This window comes from Dendrobates tinctorius, unplaced genomic scaffold, assembly GCF_039654945.1.
Source record: "Dendrobates tinctorius isolate UK_male_01 unplaced genomic scaffold, ASM3965494v1 ptg000129l, whole genome shotgun sequence".
Taxonomy (NCBI): Eukaryota; Metazoa; Chordata; class Amphibia; order Anura; family Dendrobatidae; genus Dendrobates; species Dendrobates tinctorius.
In genome coordinates, this window is record NW_027361797.1 from 33178980 (window position 1) to 33202418 (window position 23439).

General features: G+C 43.2%; 1 protein-coding gene across 1 annotated transcript in view; it reads left to right on the plus strand.

Moving 5' to 3' along the window:
• XYLT1 (xylosyltransferase 1) overlaps nt 1-23439 on the plus strand; it is a 378224-nt gene that overhangs the window by 351631 nt on the left and 3154 nt on the right. The window contains exon 10 of the mRNA XM_073542934.1: nt 8732-9065. Within this exon, the coding sequence (XP_073399035.1) occupies nt 8732-9065 (334 nt within the window). The remainder of the gene's footprint in view (nt 1-8731; nt 9066-23439) is intronic.

Below are 23439 nucleotides of genomic sequence, written 5' to 3' on the forward strand. Positions count from 1 at the left end.
GTTTAAGTGCAATGTGTACAAGCTTGTTCACACTGTTGCCATTTCACAGACAAAACCCAAGAGAAAACAAAATGAGCGTATACCCTGTAGTAAGTAAATGGTATTAGTACATGTAGATAATATAGGGTACATCGTTAACACTATTTTGATCAAAACAGCATAAAAGCCATCACACCACAACGAGTTATACCCAGTCGGGACCATCGTATCCTGTTTCTAGTACTAAAACCTTACCACATGGTACAAGTCCCCACGTTCTGTTACGGGGATGGTTTGAGTGTCCAAAATTCTGAAACAGTCTTGTCTAGGAAAGAGTGACTCATCTTCTCTTGGTTCTCTCCATGGTTTGGTTAGATTTTTACCGTAACCACTATCAGCGGGATCTGGAAGCTAATCCAAGGGTAGAAACAGCCACAGAAAATTAGTGTGGAGATAGGTGCTGCTTCATAGATATAGTTCCAATGAAGCAGAATTAGCTAATAAACTGTTGGGTTTTTTTCATATAAAGACAACACGTTTCGGTGCAGGTTCTTGCACCTTCATTAGTTAATGAAGGTGAATGTACTTGTACTGAAATGCCTTGCATTTATCTCAATAAAGTTGTTTTTCCGCCTAATTGGAGCTTTTTGCAGGCAGCGTCTGTCTCCATATTAGTTCTCTGTGTCCAGATCTAACTTTTCACCAACCTATGTCTCTTAGGACTTTTTCCCACATTACTGATTTGGAGAGGGAAATCTGCAGAGGATCTGGACTTGAGCATGGAGAATACATTAGCAACAAGTGAATAAGATTTCACAGTTTCATCCACACATTGCGGAATATTTCTGCGTGGATATTGACTTGCATTGCGGATTGTTACATCCCCAGAATATCAATTCTTGGTGCAGATTTTCACTGTGGACTTCACCCTTCATTATCCATGTTGGGAAATCCACAACAAATCTGCATGTAAGGCGAATTTTGTTGCCGATCTGCAAAAGAATCTACGCCGATTTTCCATCGCATGTTAACATACCATTATACTGGAAACAGAAGAAATTGAAGGGAAAAAAATCTGACATAGGATCCTTGCAGAAGGACTACCAGTGCTTGTGGTTCCGGGCGATGAAGTGTTTTTGAAAGTAGGCACTGGTTTAACACAAATTCTTGTCATGTTGGTCACTCAATAGATATTAAGATAAGAGTATCTTCCATTTAGGAATATGTATAGAAATAAGGATAGAATATGTGGTTGGAAGATAAGTATTAGAGTTAACAAATCCTATATCCTTGTGCTATGCAGAAGAATGGCAAATGATATACAGTGCTGTGATATAAGTATTTAGTATTCTGTTCCAACCGGAAATTAATTGGGCACATTCTTTTTCTATCAATGTGGCCAACATAACAAATGGCGATCGTGATTGAGCAATTAAGAAAGACCAATGTAGAGCTCAGACTTTTGGTGTGTGTGGCAAATCCCAGACATTAATGTTCCATTAAGGAGATTAATGCTTTGTTAGTGCTGTTTATCAAAGTGTCTGCTGGTTGACTTTTAATTCCCTGAAGTGATAAGTTATCACCGCTATAATGTTTCCCACTTTTTACTTTCATTTGTTTGTTACTGTCGCATCTACTTTACCATTTAAATAAAGTCTCCTTGTGCTAGAACTTTACATGTTTTTGAAATTGTCAAATATCTAAGAGATCTTTTAAATTATAGACTCATGCACATAGCAATGGTGAGCGCACAGACCTCAGATATACTATATACAGTATGATACCTCTGTGATCCACTTATTCTCTCATAGAAGTACTGTGTGTCACGGTTTCATCACTCACTGTGTCCTATGCACAATGTGAGTGATAGCTCAGCCGCCCTATAGGATTTGGAGTGTGTCTTCGAATTTCAGTATGGTTAGTGACAGCCCAGTCACCCAATCTGATACTGGGGTGTGCTGGGCTGTTAGTATTTTGATTGACAACCCTGCTTCTCAATCTGGCCTAGCCTAAGGTCTTTCATCCCGTTCTTGATAATTTGCTAGCTATTTATCTAACTAGCTATGAGCAGACCATTGTCAGTTGTAGCTTTTCTCAGTGGAGTGTGTGCTCATTGCTCCGCGTCTGATTTCCTTAACTTGTTGCCGGACCTTGGATTTGTCTTGATGATTTCTATGTACTATCCCTTTTGCTCTCTATCCCTTTTGCTCTCTGACCTCAGGTACCTGACCCTGGACTTGGCCTCTGACTACCCGTTTCTCTTATACCTTTATCTTGACATACCTTTCTGGCATTTGACCCAGGACTGTGATTTAACCATGCCTTTGTTGCCCCTCTCTACTACGAGCCCTCCTGGTATGTGACCTTGGACTTTCTGACTACCCTGTCTCACGGCTTGTCCGTGAGAAGTGACTCAGTGTCACTCTGTGCATAAATTACATATTTTTAATGCAACCTTCCTATCTAAACTAAAAACGTGACCACACGTAGCTGTATAGTACACAAAAGTATACCCTTCATAAAGTAGTCCGTGGCATCTATTTTGTGATGAGGGTTCAGAAGAGAGAAACAGCTATAGTCGCTTTGAAAAAGAGGACATCAATTATGTATTCCATACGTTATCCATGTACGGTATGGTCAGTTTTCTACTATAGACTGAAGGATTACTTTAAAGGGGTTTTCTCAACCTCTGTATTCAGGAGAGCACCACTTCCCAGGTACGTGGCTTCCTGCTTGCCAGGGCAAGATGCGCTCCTAAAAAATTGACAGCTCGGCATGTTTCATATACAAAAAATCAATCCTTAAAAGATACTTTATTAACCAATTCATGCAATATGAAAAATGTGTTGTTGGGGATTAGAGGCAATAGCAGCGTTTTGTGATGTGAGAAATGTACATTAATGCTGCTTAAGAACATTTAAATGATTGTGTATCTGTTCTGATTGATATCTTACCCCCTTTACTTGCAACTGCCTCTGCTAATGCACTATTATCCCATACACTGTATACATCAGTTTGCAGATACATTTTTTTTTTTTATTATTATTATTATTATTATTAAAACATTTTTTGTCTTTGGGGGGGATTTTTTCAGGGATAATTCTAAGTTATTACCCCTGTCTCCCTTGGCCATATGTTCTGACACCCTCTTTCCTCTTTCTGGGTGAGAAGTGTAGGGGTCAGTAAGGGTCAGCCCACGTGGAGCGGGGGCACCAGAGTAACGTAGGGTGTAAAAGCTCCGCTGTCAGGCAGGGAGACACCTAAATAGGGTTATTTAGACCCCTTTTCCTCCCAAAGCAAATGTTTACAAATCTGCCAAAAATTAGGGTTTTTTCCAGTTACTATTCCTTATATTTTTGTCTTGGTGGTTTGTGGCATGGGGTTATTATCTATTATATTTTTGTCCCCGGCCATCTGTTGTACTCCAAGCTGATGTCATTTAGATAGGAGTCAACAGGGTGATTAGGGAGAGCCGCCGAGGAGCGGGGGCGCCATTTGCGTATCAAGAGGGTGCCAACCTCCGCTGTCAGGTAGGAGAGAGATATAGGGCCCTATAGGGACAAATAGGTTTGTGACCCTCTACCTGACATTGGAACGACTCTCTAGTGTTTGTGGCTGGATTTTGAAAATCAGCAATAAGCCTATTTTTGTTTGCCTGTTTTTTGAAGTTTTGAAAACTTTTTAATGATTGGTTAATAAAGTATCTTTTAAGGATTGATTTTTTTGTATATGAGCCGTTGAATAATTAATCCAGAATTATATTTATTAAGAATTTTAGCTCGGCATGTTTGCATCATTTGTGCGCTCTCTCATCATGCAAGCAGAGGCAGTGTCCTGTTTGCAGCACTGGAGGAGCTCTTGGTTTCATCGATCTGGCCAGCTTCACAGCAATGCTTTCAAGCTCTAAAGGAAAAAGCTGTGTAAACACACTCTCATTGCTTAGGAGACCAGCCACCTCTGAAAGATTGCAGAGGTAGCCAGAAATGAAGCAGTGAGCAGTAAACTATAGAAATAAAAATCTTGTTAAGGGGTAAATTTCAAACGTTGCTTGTCTTTGCAAGAACATTGCAATTTTACCCATTTAAGAAGATGAGACAACCCCGTTAATTGAGGTCTGAGAGATTGAACCAACTCTATTCTATTAACTAAGGTGAATCCTTATAGAGAAGTGATTGTAGGTAGGTACTGAAATATATTTTGATCAGCTTGTAATACATTTATATCATTAAGTGGTTCCTGAAGGCTGAAAACCCCATGTCAGTGCAGTGTCATGTAATATTGATATCATAGAAAGGATCCTTCACTAGAACCAATATCGCTAGTGATCTGGTATTGTTCACATTCATAACAGCAGAACTACGGTACTAAGCTCCCAATGGTAAAACCTATGGAGGCAGAGTAGTAAGGTAGAAGGTACAACTCTCTGTGGATGTATCAACGTCATTTTCTCAAAAACTTTGTTTCAGGAGAGGTTAGAGCAGTCTTCCATTTCTTCTCTGATTCTTCTGATCCTTCAATAGGAGCAGTTGTTAAAGGGGTTGTCACGGGTTTACCGCGACAGAGAGGACCCAGAAGACCGCAGCATCTGATTTCTCCTACTCCTGCATGGAGAATTAAAGCAATTCCCCTTCTTATTAAATGGTGTAAATTTCTTTTGGCAGGGCAGAGGTTAATCTGCTTTGTTAAAATTAAACCACAGTGGGCATGTGATTTCTATAAATCCCAGCAAATATACGCAGCGTCAAAAATACACCCAAAGAATATTGTGGGAACGTAGCTTTAAGGTACCATTTACCCTGTAAGATTATCGTGAATGTGCGGTTCATGATAATTTTGCAGTCTAAGCAGGATGATGGTCGCAGGGAACCAGAAAAGCTTTAGTTCATCATGTGAAATAATTTTTTGTGCTGCAGCGCATTGTCCTGTGTAAACAGGATTACACTGCCGAGAACAATGGAAAAATCTGTCCATGTCTGACGATACTATAACTCTACGCGTGCTTAATAGAAACGATCTCATGAGCTACATGGACTGTATCTGGAGGTCTGTCTATGTACATGTAGTTCATGAGTTTACTCATTATTGGCTAGAATACATAATACTGATTTGTTATTTCTATAAATAAAGGAAGCCGAAGGTCTGTTCCATCATTGTACTTGATGTTTGCGTATTCTGACCATTTCGCTGTCTTCTGCACAGTTATCTCCACAATAAGGCAGTACTCAGCTTCTGATTCCTGCTTAAAGCAGTCCATACTCATCATACGAAAGTCCATGCTTCGGCCAACAGTCGACTCTCATACACACAGGAGCGATCATTTGGGCGACCGCTTCATTGTTCTGTATGAGACAGCCCCGACTGACATGTTGGCTGGCTGCTTATTTCCAGGAGAACAAAGCCGAAATCAGACATGCCTGATCGATATATTTCCCGACAATTAGTCCATCGGCGACGCCATACACATTAAACAGTTCACCCGACTTTAGTCTAATGTGTATGTGGGCCTTCAAGACTCTTGCCCAAACTACTTGGCATGTGTTCCTTGGTAATTGACACCTTCTCGGTCTCAAGGTTCCCAAAGTATCCTCAAACATGTTGTTAGCCATTCTGAACATAGCTCATGATGATAGACGAGGAGCTCTGAGTTATGTTACCTTACCCAAGCACGGAAAACTTCCCCAGTATTTTGTACATATCTTCCCTTCTTCTCTACATCACTACCCTACCAGATATTCAAGACTTGGTTGAAATATACACAGTCAATTGTTTTCCTTAGTCAGTTTTAACCATGCATTAGGAGTTGGTTTCATCAGATGCAACGCAACCAATGTCAACACATCTATCATGGGGTGAAATAATTTATGCCTACAATGTCATGGTGACTATGTGATACATCTCACTCTTCACGCTGACCTCTATTGACTATGCTTAGTAGGTCATTGTTTAATCAATGCTAGTCAAGGTTAAATCTCATCACAGTATTCCATCTAATGACTTGTAACATCTCACAATATACACTCCACTCCGAGCAGTTTACCGTAGGGACCACAACTGTTTTTTTTTATCTCTCTGTCCGTTCTCATGTTTTCAGCTCTGCAGTATCAAATTAGCTGCCAGCCTTTGCAATAAAATAATTTATTGGTGTTTATTTCCTATGGGAACAAATGATCAATAAGGACAAACGAGCGAAGACATTTTTTTGTATGATGCTATTGGCCGTTATTTTCATGTCAACTGGAAGGAGATAATAAGACATGAGGGCCATGATCTGAAGTCACTTTTTTTGTTTTGTAACATTTTTTCTTTAGGATATAAAGGAATTGCCTCAAGTTTGAACAGAACAGGAGGCTCTAAACAGTTTAAAACACCAAAAGATATTATACTCTTCTTTTATGGTGATTGCCATGTTGGCACCATATGCTCTTGTTCCACCGTGATGACGACACCTCTCTGCATCACTTGACCTGCAACTAATCTCTGGCGGCAGCGATGTTTTCAGTTCTGGTGCCAGAGAGTGGTTGTGGAGGCACGTAATGAAGAGATGAGGCATTTTTGCTCTGTCGAAATGATTAAAGCCAGTGGTGACCAAGTGTCATGGGCACAGTAGGCATTCCAGAAGGTAAATGTAGTCATTTTTTGCTTTTTTAAACTGGAGCCTTCTGCTGTATTTTATTCTCTTATACAAAGAAATATATTATATTTATAATTTTATTACTAGGTTTAGCAGAATAGCACGGCTCCGTTCACTGTGTAGTGTCCATAGCCAAAATATGCCTCTCAGATCCTATACAATGTTGAATAGGACCTGAGCTTCAATTCTCAACAACAACCATTACACGGTAAACCAAGCAGTGCTGTTCCACTCCGTACTTTCCGTACATCTTGCCAACTTTGGACCTGATAACACTGATGGGTGAGGGTACCATATGTTGGACCACCGCTGATCTCATAATGATGACGTAAAGATAGGTCATCAAAATTGTAAGGCTGGGCAACCTTTTTAATATTTTAGATGGTTAGTCTCATTTCAACAAACTTTGTATAAATCTGCGGTTCAAGTGAAATATAAGAAGCTTTTCTATTTTAACTATTATCTAAGGGGTAAGGTTTCTCCTTGTGGAGAGTGACATACCAGCTTTGGCTTGTCAAGGTAAGGAGGCTTATTCACCTTGCAATGCTCCTCTGAGAAAATAATATGCAAATTGCCTCTTCAGAGAGGAAGAGGACTTGAACTCTATAGCGTCACCTGTTGGTAGTAGCGATCCTACAAGTCACAATCCACGCTTTAACAAGTCTTGTAATATGACTTAGGATAAAAGCCAAATCAGAATCTCAATTTGCAGACACAGTGTTTCTGGCTATTGGCCCTTGTCAGTGCAAAGTATGAGAACTGATTTGGCTTGGTGAGAGGCTCTGGACTGAGGTCTAAGGGATAAGGTTTCTCCTTGTGGAGAGTGACATACCAGCCCTGGCTTGTCAAGATTTGGCTTTTATCCTAAGTCATATTACAATACTAACTTAAAATGTAACTTAAGTTAGTTCTAGACAATTGCTTTATCAGTGACCTATTGCTAGGACTGGTCATCAGTATCGGATTGATGGGGGTCCAACACCCAGTACCATCCGCTGCTATTTGCTTTGGTGCTTGAATATAAACAATGCATGGGTTGGGAACAGCGTGGGCCGAATGTTCTTCAGTCTGACACTGAATGCGGCTCAGGTCTACGGCCACTACACAATGGACGAGCTGTACACTGCTTACATTTGGCCAATGCCAGAACAAATATCAGCTGATGGGCAGTGCTGAGGGGTGTCAGACCCCCACTGATCTGATATTGATGACTAATTCTAAGGGCCCCGTCACACATAGCGATCTCGCTAGCGAGATCGCTGCTGAGTCACAAGTTTTGTGACACAACAGCGATCTCACCAGCGAGATTGCTGTGTGTGACAGCGATCAGCGACCGGCCCCCCTGTCGGTATCGCTGATCGCTGCAGGAAAGCCCAGGACATTTCTTTGGTCGCTGGTCTCCCGCTGGCCGGCACGCATCGCTGCGTGTAACAGGCGGGAGACCAGCGATCAGCTGGTAACTAACCTACTCATCGGGTATCCAAGGGATGTGCGTCCCTTAGAAACCCGATGTGTACGTTAGTTACCAGCGCGCTGATGCAGGGAGCTGGTAACTAACGTACACATCGGGTATCTAAGGGACACTCGTCCCTTGGATACCCGATGTGTATGTTAGTTACCAGCTCCCTGTATCAGCGCGCTGGTAACTAACCAACACAGCGACGCCACGCGCTCGGCGTCGCTGTGCTGATCGCTGGTGAAGCTGCCTGTTTGACAGCTCACCAGTGATCACATAGCGACTCACCAGCGATCCTGACACGTTGATATCGTTGTCGAGATCGCTGGTGAGTCATTATGTGTGACCGGGCCTTTAGGATTGGACGATCCCTTCATTTGTATTACTTGCCATCCCTCCTTATAAACAGGAGCTTGCGCTACCTAACACAATAAAGCTGCATTGATTTATTCTGCACATTCCACTGGAAAACATAAAACAATGTTTTGGTATAAATCATTTTTATCAATAAAAAACAGGGGAAAGTTAAATTTCTTATCTTATGTAAAGGGCAGTGCGCAGACTTAGTGTGAGCCTTAGTTAAATGTGAATAAATTGTGAATTTCTACTGATTTCTTGTGGTCAAATTAATTATATTTATTGTATTCTTTATTTTTTTTTTTTAGGCAGGAACAGAATGGGATGCCAAAGAAAGAATATTCCGGAATTTTGGTGGCATTATGGGGCCTATGGATGAGCCAATTGCAATGCAGAAATGGGGAAAAGGACCCAATATAACGGTCACGGTTGTGTGGATCGACCCGGTAAATGTCATTGCTGCTACGTATGATATTCTTATTGAATCCACTGCGGAATATACTCATTACAAGCCTCCTCTGAACCTGCCTCTCAGGCCTGGGATCTGGACTATTCGGGTTCTTCATCACTGGGTTCCTGTGGCTGAAACTAGATTCCTGATAAGCCCACTTACTTTTTCCAACCGGCAGCCCATTAAAAGTGGTAAGTACAAGAATCGGTGATTGTCAGCATTGACCAAAAAGATTTGCCGGCCCATTGTCTAGTGGCCAAATTGGTGATCCATGACCACCGGATCAGAGCCCTATGAACCTCCTACTACCATGGTCCTGCAATTCTTTTTTACACAATTGTAGCGAATGTTGTATCAATTTATGAAAGAGCTGCGTTGTCATTGGACTGTAATCTCCAATCTGTAGCATTCCAGCTGTGAAACTACAGCTCCCGCCATGCACTTATCGTCGCAGGCTATAGATCCACAGTTTGGTGACCACTGTGAATATTAAAGGGGTTACCCAGGACTTTTATTATTTTTGGATAGGGCTAAAAACTAACAGGCAGGTTGTTGCCAACTACCTGACTTCTCTGCCCGGTGCAGGTCTCTACCAGATCAGCCGGCAATTCTCTTGCTTCACTTCACCTCTTGTCAACAGAGCAGCACCTTCTCTTCTGGGTTGCTGTGTTGACTGGGTATCTGGTGATGTGATGTTGACTGCTTATTGGCTCCCCGCAGCTGGGTAGCGGGGAGCTGGCTGTCAGTCAACATGACATTGTCAAAAGAGCAGAGAGGAAGAGAAGCGGCTGCTCTGCCAACATGACGTCATGGTAAGCCGCAGCTCTGATCTTGCATAGATCGGTGCCGAATAGAACCGTCAGTTAGTAACTACCTGACTGTTAGTATTTAGCTCCAAACGCAACACTACTAAAAGTAATAGTATAGACTGAGCTGAGCACCTCTTGCAGGTTTTCCACAAGAATTAATTAAGAAATCCATTACTATTGCATAGTGCGATATTCTGTTTTTATTTCATTTTTACAGGAAAACCCTTTCTTCACTTAGACATGTTTTCTATACATTGAGCATATTTGGGCAACCGCTGTGAGCTAATGCTCTTCTAATCCTCCTTAGCAGGAGAACCAGCTGGCAAATATCTTATAATAACAATAGATTTAAAGGCTTTTTCTTTAATTCTTACTATTTCATGTTTTTATAAATGATTTGTTGTTTTTTTTACTTTTACCATGAACACTTTGTAAAAATAACTTTGACAGCAAGTATTGTATTTTTACAAGTAGTCCACTGTTGATAAAATCACATTATTACGCCAAGTTTTAAGGAACTGCTTTTTTAACAATTTTCTAACATAATCGGTCGGTGTAGAAATGAGCTTTATTTCTGCTGAATGACACATATCACATACCACCATGTGAACATGTGCTTACGATGATCTGTCCTTCTTAGGACTAATTCACACAACTGCTGTATTTTCTTATCTGTTTTACAGCAGAAAGTCCCGGCCCGACCCTGGTCTTGTGATCTGAACTAACATCATCATGTATGGTTATGAGGCTCTTAGTTTGGGTCATGAGACCGGGACTCAAGAAAATACAGCTGCTATCCATTTGCTTTACAGGGAATCTGTCAGGTTTTCGCTACCTCATCCGAGAGCAGAATGATGTAGGAAAAGGAAGCCCTGAATGTTACCGTTCTGACACAATCAGCGTTTTTAGATTTAGCAATGCAGCAGAGCTGAGAAAGCTAACCCCGCCCACACCAGGCTCTCTGTGTACATTGTCTATAGACATTAAGCTTCTTATCACAGAAGGGGCGGAGCTGGAGCAGAACTCACCTGCTTCTGTAGTCCAGCAGTTAGAATTAGCTGTTGATAAAAATCTTCAGTCTAAGTAAACAATACCACACAGCCTGACATGTGACACATCATTGAATTCTGTGTTTAAACTTTAAACCCGACCTCATGTTATCCTCAGATTACATAGCAAAAACCTGCGTACAGATTCCCTTTAATTAGTCCTTATACTATACATGGATCCTAGGAATGACCTTTTACATCCCAGAATGAATGCTGTGCCATTCAAAAATCTGTTCTTGTTATTGTATGGATCATTATTATAACCACTCTGCTTTATCAAGGGTTTCTCTGAGTTGGTAGTGGTGTGGTTTCCTTACCCAGCGCTACGACTACATAAGAGCTGTAAGGTACTAGCATAGTAGTGACGGGACACAGGCAGAGCAAGGGTTAACAGGTTTATTTACAGGGGAATACTTTCAGGGAGGTAAAGGTGTTATGATTGAGTCACCGTAGGAGGCAAAAACAGAAATGCTAGCTAAGTCCAGAAAACCAGAGAAGTTGGCAGCTATCGGATTGCAGACCCCTGAACCTATCAACACAACTAGCAGTAGCCGTGGGGGGTTCCTACGATGCCCTAGACCCCTCGATCACAGCCGGAGAAATAGCTAGGCCTAAAGAAAGAAAGGGGGAAACTAAACTGCCCCAGAGCAGACCCCAAAGCAATAGGCAGCCCCCAACATCTAATGACGGTGAAGCAAGATGAAAACACTAACACAGGCAGAAAGATAGACTGAGCAAAGACGGTGCCCAATCTAGCTAGATAGAAAAGGACAGGAAGGCTGCTGTCTGCAATCCGTGAAAAACCCTATGAAAATAAGAGCCAACAGACTGACAGTGAAAAGGCCCTGAAGACGCTAGGCTTCAAAAAAGCTATGTCAGTACTCAGGAATATTCTGAAGTCAGAGCTACAGGCAAAAGGAGATTCAGCTCACCCCAGCAGGGAATGGCAGAATCCAGAAAAGCAAGGAAAAACAAAAACAAAACACTAATGCATACAGGCAAAGCAGAAAAACTTAGCTTAGAGGAGCAGGAATCAGACTGGTGTCCTAGAAGTCCACAGAGAAATCACCCGCAGGGCAGAAGGGCGTCGGCAGCCTTATATCCAGTCCGTGACTCCACTCAGCCAGTCATCCTCATCAGGTTCAGGTACCTGAGAATCAGGCTCATTACCTTCCTTCACGAGAATAGGGAGTTCACCAGACCTCAGTGACGAAGGGGAAAATGAACTCACAACAGTACCTCCCCCTTGAGGAGGGGTCACCGAACCCTCAACCACGCCACCAGGGCGATCAGGGTGAGCCCGATGAAAGGCACGCACCAATCTTTTGGCATGAATATCAGAGGCAGAGACCCAGGAATTATCCTCCTGACCATAACCCTTCCACTTAACCAAATACTGGAGTCTCCGTCTAGCCAGACGGGAATCCAGTATTTTCTCTACCTCATATTCCATGTTACCTTCAACCAATACAGGGTCCGGAGGTGCCACCCCAGGAACAACTGGTTCAACAAACCTCTTCAACAAGGACTTATGGAACACATTATGGATTTTAAATGTGACAGGAAGAGCCAAACGGAAAGAGACCGGATTAATAATCTCCAAAATCTTGTAAGGTCCAATAAATTTAGGCTTAAACTTAGGAGAAGCCACCTTCATAGCAATATTTTTTGATGATAACCACACCATATCACCAATCTTAAACTGGGGACCAATGGTCCTATGTCGATTGGAAAACCACTGGGCCTTTTCCTGGGAGAGAGATAACTTATCCACCACTTGGTCCCAGATCTGGTGCATTTTCTCCACCACAGTGTCAACACCTGGGCAGGCAGAAGGCTCCACCTGCCCTGAAGAAAATCGAGGATGAAACCCAAAGTTACAAAAAAAAGGTGACATCAAAGTGGCAGAACTAGCTCTATTATTTAAAGCAAATTCAGCCAAGGGCAAAAATGAAACCCAATCATCCTGATCAGCGGAAATAAAACATCTCAAATACGACTCCAAGGTCTGGTTTGTTCTCTCTGTCTGCCCATTGGTCTGAGGGTGAAAAGCAGAGGAGAAGGACAACTGAATTCCCAGCTTGGAACCGAAAGTCCTCCAAAATCTAGACACAAACTGAACTCCTCTGTCAGATACAATGTTCTCAGGAATCCCGTGTAAGCGAACCACCTGTTGGAAAAACAGGGGCACCAACTCAGAGGAAGATGGCAACTTAGGGAGTGGTACAAGATGAACCATCTTAGAGAACCTATCACAAATCACCCAAATAACAGTCATTCTTTGAGAGACCGGCATATCAGAGATGAAATCCATTGAAATATGGGTCCATGGCCTCCTGGGGACAGGCAAAGGCATCAACAACCCACTAGAACGAGAACAAGATTTAGACCGGGAGCAAGTCCCACAGGACTGCACAAAATTCCTGACATCATGAGACAAGCTGGGCCACCAAAAAGAGCGACTCACCAGATCTCTAGTACCAAAAATACCTGGATGACCAGCCAATGCAGAGCAATGAACTTCAGACATCACTCTCTTCTTCCACTGGTCAGGAACATACAACTTTCCACTGGGACAACGCTCAGGTTTGTCCTCCTGGAACTCTTGCAGAGCAAGTCTCAAATCGGGCGAGATGGCAGAAAGAACTACCCCTTCGCCTAAGATGGTAGCAGGCTTGGTCACCACAGGAGAATCAGCAAAGAAACTCCTAGAGAGGGCGTCTGCCTTGACATTCTTAGTTCCAGGAAGAAAAGAGACCACAAAATCAAAACGTGTAAAAAACAAGGCCCACCTAGCTTGTCTAGGGTTCAAGCGTTTAGCCGACTCTAGATAAATCAAATTCTTGTGGTCAGTGAGGACCACAACTTGATGTTTAGCTCCCTCCAACCAATGTCTCCACTCCTCAAATGCCCATTTCATGGCCAACAGTTCCCGATTCCCCACATCATAGTTACGTTCAGATGGAGAGAACTTTCGGGAAAAGAAAGCACAGGGATTCATTTTAGCTGTTACAGGATCCTTTTGGGACAAAACAGCTCCAGCACCAATCTCAGAAGCATCCACCTCTACCTGGAACGGGAGTGAGACATCAGGTTGCCGCAAAACCGGGGCGGAGGTAAATCTTCGCTTCAGCTCCTGAAAGGAAGCAACAGCCTCCGGAGACCAATTCAACACATCAGCACCCTTCTTAGTCAGATCAGTCAATGGCTTGGCAATACTAGAAAATTTTGCTATAAATTTCCGATAAAAATTAGCAAAACCCAAAAACTTCTGGAGGGCCTTCAAAGAAGTGGGCTGAACCCAATCATAAATGGCCTGTACCTTGGCCGGGTCCATTTCAATAGTTGACGGAGACAAAATAAATCCCAAAAATGAAATCCTCTGTACTCCAAAAAGGCATTTAGATCCTTTGACATACAGGGAATTCTCCCTCAAGATCCGGAACACAGTCCGAATATGTTCCACATGAGAATCCCAATCCTTGGAGAAGATCAAAATATCATCCAGATAGATAATCAAAAATTTATCGACAAAGTCTCGGAAAATATCGTTCATGAAGCACTGGAAGACAGAAGGGGCATTAGTGAGCCCAAAAGGCATCACCAGGTACTCAAAATGTCCCTCCGGAGTATTAAACGCCATCTTCCATTCATCCCCCTGCTTAATGCGGATAAGATTATACGCCCCCTGAGGTCAAGCTTGGTAAACCAGCAAGCACCTCTAACTCTAGAGAATAGATCCGAAATCAGGGGTAACGGATACTGATATTTAATAGTAATTTTATTGAGGGCACGATAATCAATACAAGGCCTTAAAGAACCATCCTTTTTGGCCACAAAAAAAAAACGGCACCTAAGGGTGAAGAGGATGGTCTAATATGACCCTTCTCCAACGCCTCCTTAATATAGGACCGCATAGCCTCGTGCTCGGGTACAGATAAATTGAAGAGCCGACCCTTGGGAAATGTACACCCCGGGCTTAGTTCAATTGCACAGTCATAACTCCTATGAGGAGGCAAGGACGCAGACTCATTCTCACTAAATACATCATAAAAGTCCGCCAAATAGTCAGGAACATCATGCGACTGAGGAGAGGTGGAAAAAACCGGAGCCTCACTAAAGGTACACCGACAACCCCAACTCACCACAGACACAGATTTCCAATCCAAAACTGGATTATGAATTTGCAACCAGGGAAACCCCAGAACAACGGCATCATGCAGACCATGCAACACCAAAAATCTGCAATTTTCTTGATGGTCTGGGGCGACCCGCATGACCACCTGGGTCCAAAACTGAGGTTTATTTTTAGCCAAAGGAGTAGCATCAATCCCCCTCAAAGGGATAGGCGTCTGCAGAGGTGTCATCGGAAATCCACAACATTTAGCAAAATCCAAGTCCATTAGGTTTAGCGCTGCTCCCGAATCCACAAAAGCCTTGGTGGAAAATGTGGACAGGGAGCAGATCAGAGTAATTGCCAGAAGAAACTTAGGTTGAACACCACCAACAGAAAACGTGTGTGCAAAGCGTTTCTCTCGTTTAGGACAAACAGAAATAATATGCGAGGCATCTCCACAGAAAAAACACAGTTTATTACGCCTTCTGAACTCCTGACGTTGCGCCTTAGGCAAAACTCTATCACATTGCATAGGTTCAGACGTCTGTTCAACCGGTGGCAACACCTCTCGTGCAATCCTGCGTTCACGTAAACGCCGATCAACCTGAATGGCTAATGACATAGAATCGTCCAGACCAGAGAGAACAGGAAATTCCACCATAGTATCTTTTACGGCTTCTGACAAACCCTTCCGAAAGAGAGCAGCCAAGGCATTATCATTCCAGGTAGTAAGGACCGCCCACTTTCGGAACTTTTGACAGTACAATTCTGCAGAATCTCGACCCTGGTTCAATGCCAACAGGGTCTTTTCAGCCTGATCAATAGCATTAGGTTCGTCATACAACAACCCCAAAGCTTGAAAGAATGCGTTCACATTAGTCAGAATAGGATCATCTGGTTTCAAAGAAAACGCCCAGTCCTGGGGATCGCCACGCAGCAAAGAGATGACAATTTTAACCTGCTGCGCGGAGCTCCCTGACGAGTTAGGCTTCAAGGCAAAGAATAATTTACAATTATTTTTGAAACTCAAAAATTTAGACCGATCCCCAAAAAATACATCAGGTGTAGGGCTCTTTGGTTCAACAGCATGCGAACGAGCAAGGTAGGCGGAAATTCCCCGCACTTCCGCAGCGAGCTGCTCCACACGATCAGACAATTGCTTTATCTCCATTGAAAGAAAACAAAAATTCCCCCTACGGCCTCAGAGATATAGAGGAAAGAATATACGCACACCTTTTTTTTTTCTTTTTTTTTTTTAAAACACAATTCTTTCCTGCTATTGAGTACCCTAGGATCTGCGGTATGGTGGGTGATTCTGTTATGATTGAGTCACCGTAGGAGGCAAAAACAGAAATGCTAGCTAAGTCCAGAAAACCAGAGAAGTTGGCAGCTATCGGATTTCAGACCCCTGAACCTATCAACACAACTAGCAGTAGCCGTGGGGGGTTCCTACGATGCCCTAGACCCCTCGATCACAGCCGGAGAAATAGCTAGGCCTAAAGAAAGAAAGGGGAAACTAAACTGCCCCAGAGCAGACCCCAAAGCAATAGGCAGCCCCCAACATATAATGACGGTGAAGCAAGATGAAAACACTAACACAGGCAGAAAGATAGTCTGAGCAAAGACGGGGCCCAATCTAGCTAGATAGAAAAGGACAGGAAGGCTGCTGTCTGCAATCCGTGAAAAACCCTATGAAAATAAGAGCCAACAGACTGACAGTGAAAAAGGCCCTGAAGACGCTAGGCTTCAAAAAAGCTATGTCAGTACTCAGGAATATTCTGAAGACAGAGCTACAGGCAAAAGGAGATTCAGCTCACCCCAGCAGGGAATGGCAGAATCCAGAAAAGCAAGGAAAAACAAAAACAAAACACTAATGCAAACAGGCAAAGCAGAAAAACTTAGCTTAGAGGAGCAGGAATCAGACTGGTGTCCTAGAAGTCCACAGAGAAATCACCCGCAGGGCAGAAGGGCGTCGGCAGCCTTATATCCAGTCCGTGACTCCACTCAGCCAGTCATCCTCATCAGGTTTAGGTGCCTGATAATCAGGCTCATTACCTTCCTTCACCAGAATAGGGAGTTCACCAGACCTCAGTGACGAAGGGGAAAATGAACTCACAACATAAAGGGTTATGTGTTATAAATTCCCTTGCTCGGACTTCTGAGCTGGAGCTCCCTGTGCTACCTCTGGTGGTTACTGGGAGTAGTGGAGCTGGCCAGGTTGATGGAAGTTTCCCACCTGACGACGATAATTGGGAACCTGAGATTACTGGCTGGGAGCATATAATTGAGCAGGCTGCCCTTGGTGGTTGCTGGTGATTTTCTCCCTGTGCATTTGGAGTTCTGTCTCCTGCCTGATCTGCATGGTTCAGTTAAGTGATTCTTTTGCTAATCCTTTGCATCTAATTTGGTTGTACTTTTGTTTGCTTTCTGCTTTGCTGCTAGGGTTCATCGTACTCCCTGCTGGGGGCAGCGCTTTGTCCCACTCCATATGTTACAGCTTGTGTCAGTTTGTTCAGTCCCCTGTTATATTGGTATCTTTTTGCTTTGCTACCAGTTCACACCAGAGCCAGAGTGCTGATATAGTGGGGGTGAGGTCATGTGGACTCAGGTTTTTTGTATATCAGATGTGTTGGATTTTTCAGGGTTTTTGCGTGATTGCAGACAGTATCTTTTCTGTCCTGTCCTATCTAGACAGCTTGGGCCCCAACATTTGCTCAGTCTATTTTTCTGCCTGTGTTTTTGCTTCATCTTGTCTCACCAACAATATATGTTTGGGGGCTATCTATTCCTTTGGGGATGTGCTCCGGGGCAGTTTAGATTTCGCCTTTCTGGCTTTAGGCTTAGTTAGTTCTTCGGCTGTGCCGAGGCGTCTAGGGCTTCATAGGAACGCTCCACGGCTACTGCTAGTTGTGTTGATAGGATCAGATGTCTGCAATCTGCTCAGTTACCAACCTCTCTGGTTTCCTGGTGGCTTAGTCTGTTCCTGCCATCCTCCTCGGTGACACACTCATAACAGTTATGAATGGAAAAGTATGTAGGCAGACAAAGAGTTATACAGGGGAGACAAACAGTACATTAAATTAAAGGATATTCTTAAGGTGAAGAACAATGGTTCAAAATAACAGCGGTCCAATAGCAGAGATGTCAGGAAGTCCTTAAACTGCAGCTCCTGCTGCAAACTCAGTGGCGCCGGCAACGGCAAATGCGGTGTCCTTATTAATGGGGTCCGGCAAGCAAACAATACCCCTTCTTCTGGTAACAGCGGTTGGTCTCCGGTACCTTCCACTACCCCTAGTCCATATACTGTAGATGAACCACAACAAGAAAGCACAAAATGACAAATTTGCAAAAATACTCTGCAGTAAAAAACATGACAGTAATCAGCAAGTGCTGTATAACAAATACAGGGTATTTAGTCGATACGTTTTTTGCAAAAAATATATACCAAGCTGCTTCACCACTTCACGGTAACCCTTCACGAAGCAGTCCCTATCTAATATATTTAAAACCTGAACGTGTGAACAATGTCTAAATGAACAGGATACAGACAGGCGCTTCCCAGTATATGGGCTTGTGGTGAAAGACAGCTCATTTATGTGCACGTCACACAGGAGAGGGGTGGGGTCTCCCAAACCATGCTAAGCACGGAAAAAGCAGATTAAAAACATATATGTGACATGCACACGTGTGAACAAGTCGGTAAGACAATGCCCACACCACCCAATGGCTGAACCACAACAAGAAAGCACAAAATGACAAATTTGCAAAAATACTCTGCAGTAAAAAACATGACAGTAATCAGCAAGTGCTGTATAACAAATACAGGGTTTTTCATATACTGTAGATGCCTACAAGGGTACGGGCCATGGTGCTGTCTAGGCCCGATGTGACTCCTGCACAACTCTCCTGAAAGTCACAGTCAAGCGAGCCCACAGTGGCTGACGGTAATACGAGTCACGGTCTTGTACGAGCCCAACGTGGCTCGATAGGTGTTTAATGGCCCAGTCAGGGTGCAAGTGTCTGTCCTGTCCCCGGTCACTCTTATGGGGCACATGTGTCGTATTCACGGACACGGAGCGTTCTGCGCCTTGCTTTCTGGCAGCCACAGGGCTTATACTGCACGTCACCTCTCTGGTCCCCGCTGTTGGCGGCGGGTGATGACGGGAACTGGCTTGCACGCTGCTGGTGCTCCCGGCTGAAGCACTCCTCTCTGTGGCTGCTGCAACACTCTGCTCAGCTCTGCTCTGTGTGTTTGACTCTGCACAGCTCTGCTCTGAATTGCTGCTGGGCACACTGCTTCTCTCACCGCAGCAGTCCCTGTCCTTCTGGTCGACTGCAGCACAGCCTATCACAGTGCCGGTACTCCTTGTCAGGATGGGGAGCAGAGCGTGCTGCTCTGCCCTGGCGCCAAACTCTCCTCTTTCGCACGCTTTTCCTTCTTATACTACTGTGGCTGCACTCTCTTTCTCTGTTCTCCCCGCCCCCTCCTGTCAGCAGGAAGCTCTCTCTCCTCCTTCTATCCTGCAGCAGGGGAAGGTCCTCCTCACTTTGGCTTCCCCCCGGGAACAGAGGATACAGCCTTCCTAGTTCCGAACCCGGCATGCAGGTACCTGCGGTCCGGTCTATCTCCTTGCAGAGCCACAAGCCTATAGGTTTCTTTGCAGGAAACAGTTGGCCAAATCCAGAATGATACATTTATATTTTCAGATAGATTTGTTTGTATGATTGCAAGCACAAGATACAGCTGTGGCCAAAAGTATTGACACCCCTGCAATTCTGTCAGATAATACTCAGTTTCTTCCTGAAAATGATTGCAAACACAAATTCTTTGGTATTATTATCTTCATTTAATTTGTCTTAAATGAAAAAACACAAAAGAGAATGAAGCAAAAAGCAAAACATTGATCATTTCACACAAAACTCCAAAAATGGGCCAGACAAAAGTATTGGCACCCTCAGCCTAATACTTGGTCGCACAACCTTTAGCCAAAATAACTGCGACCAACCGCTTCCGGTAACCATCAATGAGTTTCTTACAAGGCTCTGCTGGAATTTTAGACCATTCTTCTTTGGCAAACTGCTCCAGGTCCCTGATATTTGAAGGGTGCCTTCTCCAAACTGCCATTTTTAGATCTCTCCACAGGTGTTCTATGGGATTCAGGTCTGGACTCATTGCTGGCCACCTTAGAAGTCTCCGGTGCTTTCTCTCAAACCATTTTCTAGTGCTTTTTGAAGTGTGTTTTTTGTCATTGTCCTGCTGGAAGACCCATGACCTCTGAGGGAGACCCAGCTTTCTCACACTGGGCCCTACATTATGCTGCAAAATTTGTTGGTAGTCTTCAGACTTCATAATGCCATGCACACGGTCAAGCAGTCCAGTGCCAGAGGCAGCAAAGCAACCCCAAAACATCAGGGAACCTCCGCCATGTTTGACTGTAGGGACCGTGTTCTTTTCTTTGAATGCCTCTTTTTTTCTCCTGTAAACTCTATGTTGATGCCTTTGCCCAAAAAGCTCTACTTTTGTCTCATCTGACCAGAGAACATTCTTCCAAAACGTTTTAGGCTTTTTCAGGTAAGTTTTGGCAAACTCCAGCCTGGCTTTTTTATGTCTCGGGGTAAGAAGTGGGGTCTTCCTGGGTCTCCTACCATACAGTCCCTTTTCATTCAGACGCCGACGGATAGTACGGGTTGACACTATTGTACCCTCGGACTGCAGGGCAGCTTGAACTTGTTTGGATGTTAGTCGAGGTTCTTTATCCAACATCCGCACAATCTTGCGTTGAAATCTCTTGTCAATTTTTCTTTTCCATCCACATCTAGGGAGGTTAGCCACAGTGCCATGGGCTTTAAACTTCTTGATGACACTGCGCACAGTAGACACAGGAACATTCAGGTCTTTGGAGATGGACTTGTAGCCTTGAGATTACTCATGCTTCCTCACAATTTGGTTTCTCAAGTCCTCAGACAGTTCTTTGGTCTTCTTTCTTTTCTCCATGCTCAATGTGGTACACACAAGGACACAGGACAGAGGTTGAGTCAACTTTAATCCATGTCAACTGGCTGCAAGTGTGATTTAGTTATTGCCAACACCTGTTAGGTGCCACAGGTAAGTTACAGGTGCTGTTAATTACACAAATTAGAGAAGCATCACATGATTTTTCGAACAGTGCCAATACTTTTGTCCACCCTCTTTTTTATGTTTGGTGTGGAATTATATCCAATTTGACTTTAGGACTTTTTGTGTTTTTTCATTTAAGACAAATTAAATGAAGATAATAATAACAAAGAATTTGTGTTTGCAATCATTTTCAGGAAGAAACTGAGTATTATCTGACAGAATTGCAGGGGTGTCAATACTTTTGGCCACAACTGTATACTGTGAGTTTTCCTTCTGGAGCCAAGAGGTCTGACCTGTGATCTTTGGGTTTGTTCCAAGGCAAACGGTTCCTTATGTTATTGTTGCTCCTCGCTTATCTTAAGTGATTACTATAGTTAAATTCTTGGCAATCTGTACTGATCTATAGCAACTGAGATTAAAATAGGATGCAGCATATGTAAGAAGCATATGGCGACACGTGAAAACGATAAGCTGTCTAAGCATAAGGCACACAGTATAGTCAGTATAAACTGGGAAAACATTAACAGCCAAATGGTAACAATGGAGAAATATACGGCACATATATAATATATATCTGTACTATGCCTGTGGTAAAATACTTACCAGGTGCCATTTTCTGCTCTTCATGGCACAGCTCCAGTCCTACTCCGCTATCTTGTGACAACAGCTCCTTATTGGCCATAAGTACTTTGCAAAAGTGTTTTGTTTTGTTCTTTTTTTTTAGGGTGGGGTCGGTTTTGTGGTGCTTTGTTAGGCAGGGTTCTAGATGGAATTTGCCTGAAAAAATGCATCATTTGCACATAGCCTAAGTATTTATAGTATTCATTTCTGCGCAGAGATCTTAAAGGGATTGTATGACAGTAATATATATATATATATATATATTGTCATGGATTTGTGCACTTTTCTTGTCACCAGACCGCTGCAGCCAATTACAGGCTCCTGCGCAATGACTTCCAAGTGGGCAGCCACTGCTTCTTGAGCTCGGGCAGACCTCTGGAGACTCCGGCAATGTAACCCTTGGCGGCACTACCCCCATTTATTATTTTAACCAATCCTTGCAAAAAAATTTGATTTAAAGGGGTATTCCCATTTCAAAGATCCTATTTCAATATGTAGTAGATGTAATTATAATATAAGCATATACCTCCAATTAGAAATGCAGTATAGTTTTTCTGATTCGCTATATCTCTTTCCTCATGTGCAGGCATTGCAGGACCTTAGTTATCCGTGGTTACGACAACTGATATAGTCACAGCTAGTTGCTAGTGGTCATAACCATGGATACCTAAGGTCCTGCAATGCCTGCACATGAGGAAAGACAAAGCGAATCATAATAACTATACTACATTTCTAATTGGAGATATTTGCTAATATTAATATTATACACCTATTACATGTTGGGAGAGGATCTTGGAGCTGGAAATACTCCTTTAATACTAGACAACACTTGTCCCTGTAATGAATGCATCTGTGTATTGTATACTCCTAGAATTCTCCTGTCACATACCTTTCACAAACACTTACAGTTCCTTTGACCACTATTGTGAAAATAAACTATGTCAGGCATTTTAGTAGTCCTCAGAAGTATAGAAACTTGCAGTTGGGGGTATATATAAATGATGGATGCCGAGAGGACATTTTTCAGGCATTAGTCACGCCCGTGGGGGTCTATGCACACATTGGGAATGTGCTATGGGAGCATCTCCGGCTCAGTGTGAATAAACCCTAAGGATAAGGATATTTGCTTGTTTTGCAAAACGTTTTGCTTATATTATATTATTCAGACCCAGAAATCGACCAATATACCACTATGAACATATTCCTGGCATTGCCCGGCTGCATCCTGAACTGCAGAAACAGCAGAACTCGGAAGCAAGCTTACACATCCATAAATTTAATTACAAATGTGTTCTTCGTCAATGCCGGTATCTTGGGACATTGTGCCGTTTGGATTTTGTACACCTTCATGAATGCAGCACACGAGCTTTTCACTGGCAAAGCAGTCTGGTGAATGTACGTCTCTATTCCCACTCTGCCTAATTACTGCCAATATCAGGCATATCTCCTATGCAGAGTAGGCTGCGGTGTCACCGGATAGCTGCGTGGCAGCGTCGCGCTTGACAGATGCTCACAATTCTTGGACGCACGTCGCTATCTAAAGAAAAAGAACACATTTCCCATCTAGCGAGCCGAATAGGAGCTCTCTGTACTCTGGATTATGTGGTTCTTGGATGGCTTGCAAAATTGTCAGTTTAATGTTGACCAAAAAAAAATTAAAAATGAATGGGGAATTGAAGGTAAAGGTCTGATCGTCGGTGAGAAAGCAGTTTTCACACATTGGCAAAGTTTGTAGAGACGTGTGAATGGCCGTCGTGTTTGTGCCATGTTGAATTTCGACAGTGTGTCTCTTTTTCATCAAGGCCGTTCTGTATTTTGCACCATGGATATGAATGGAGGGCTTGTTCCTCG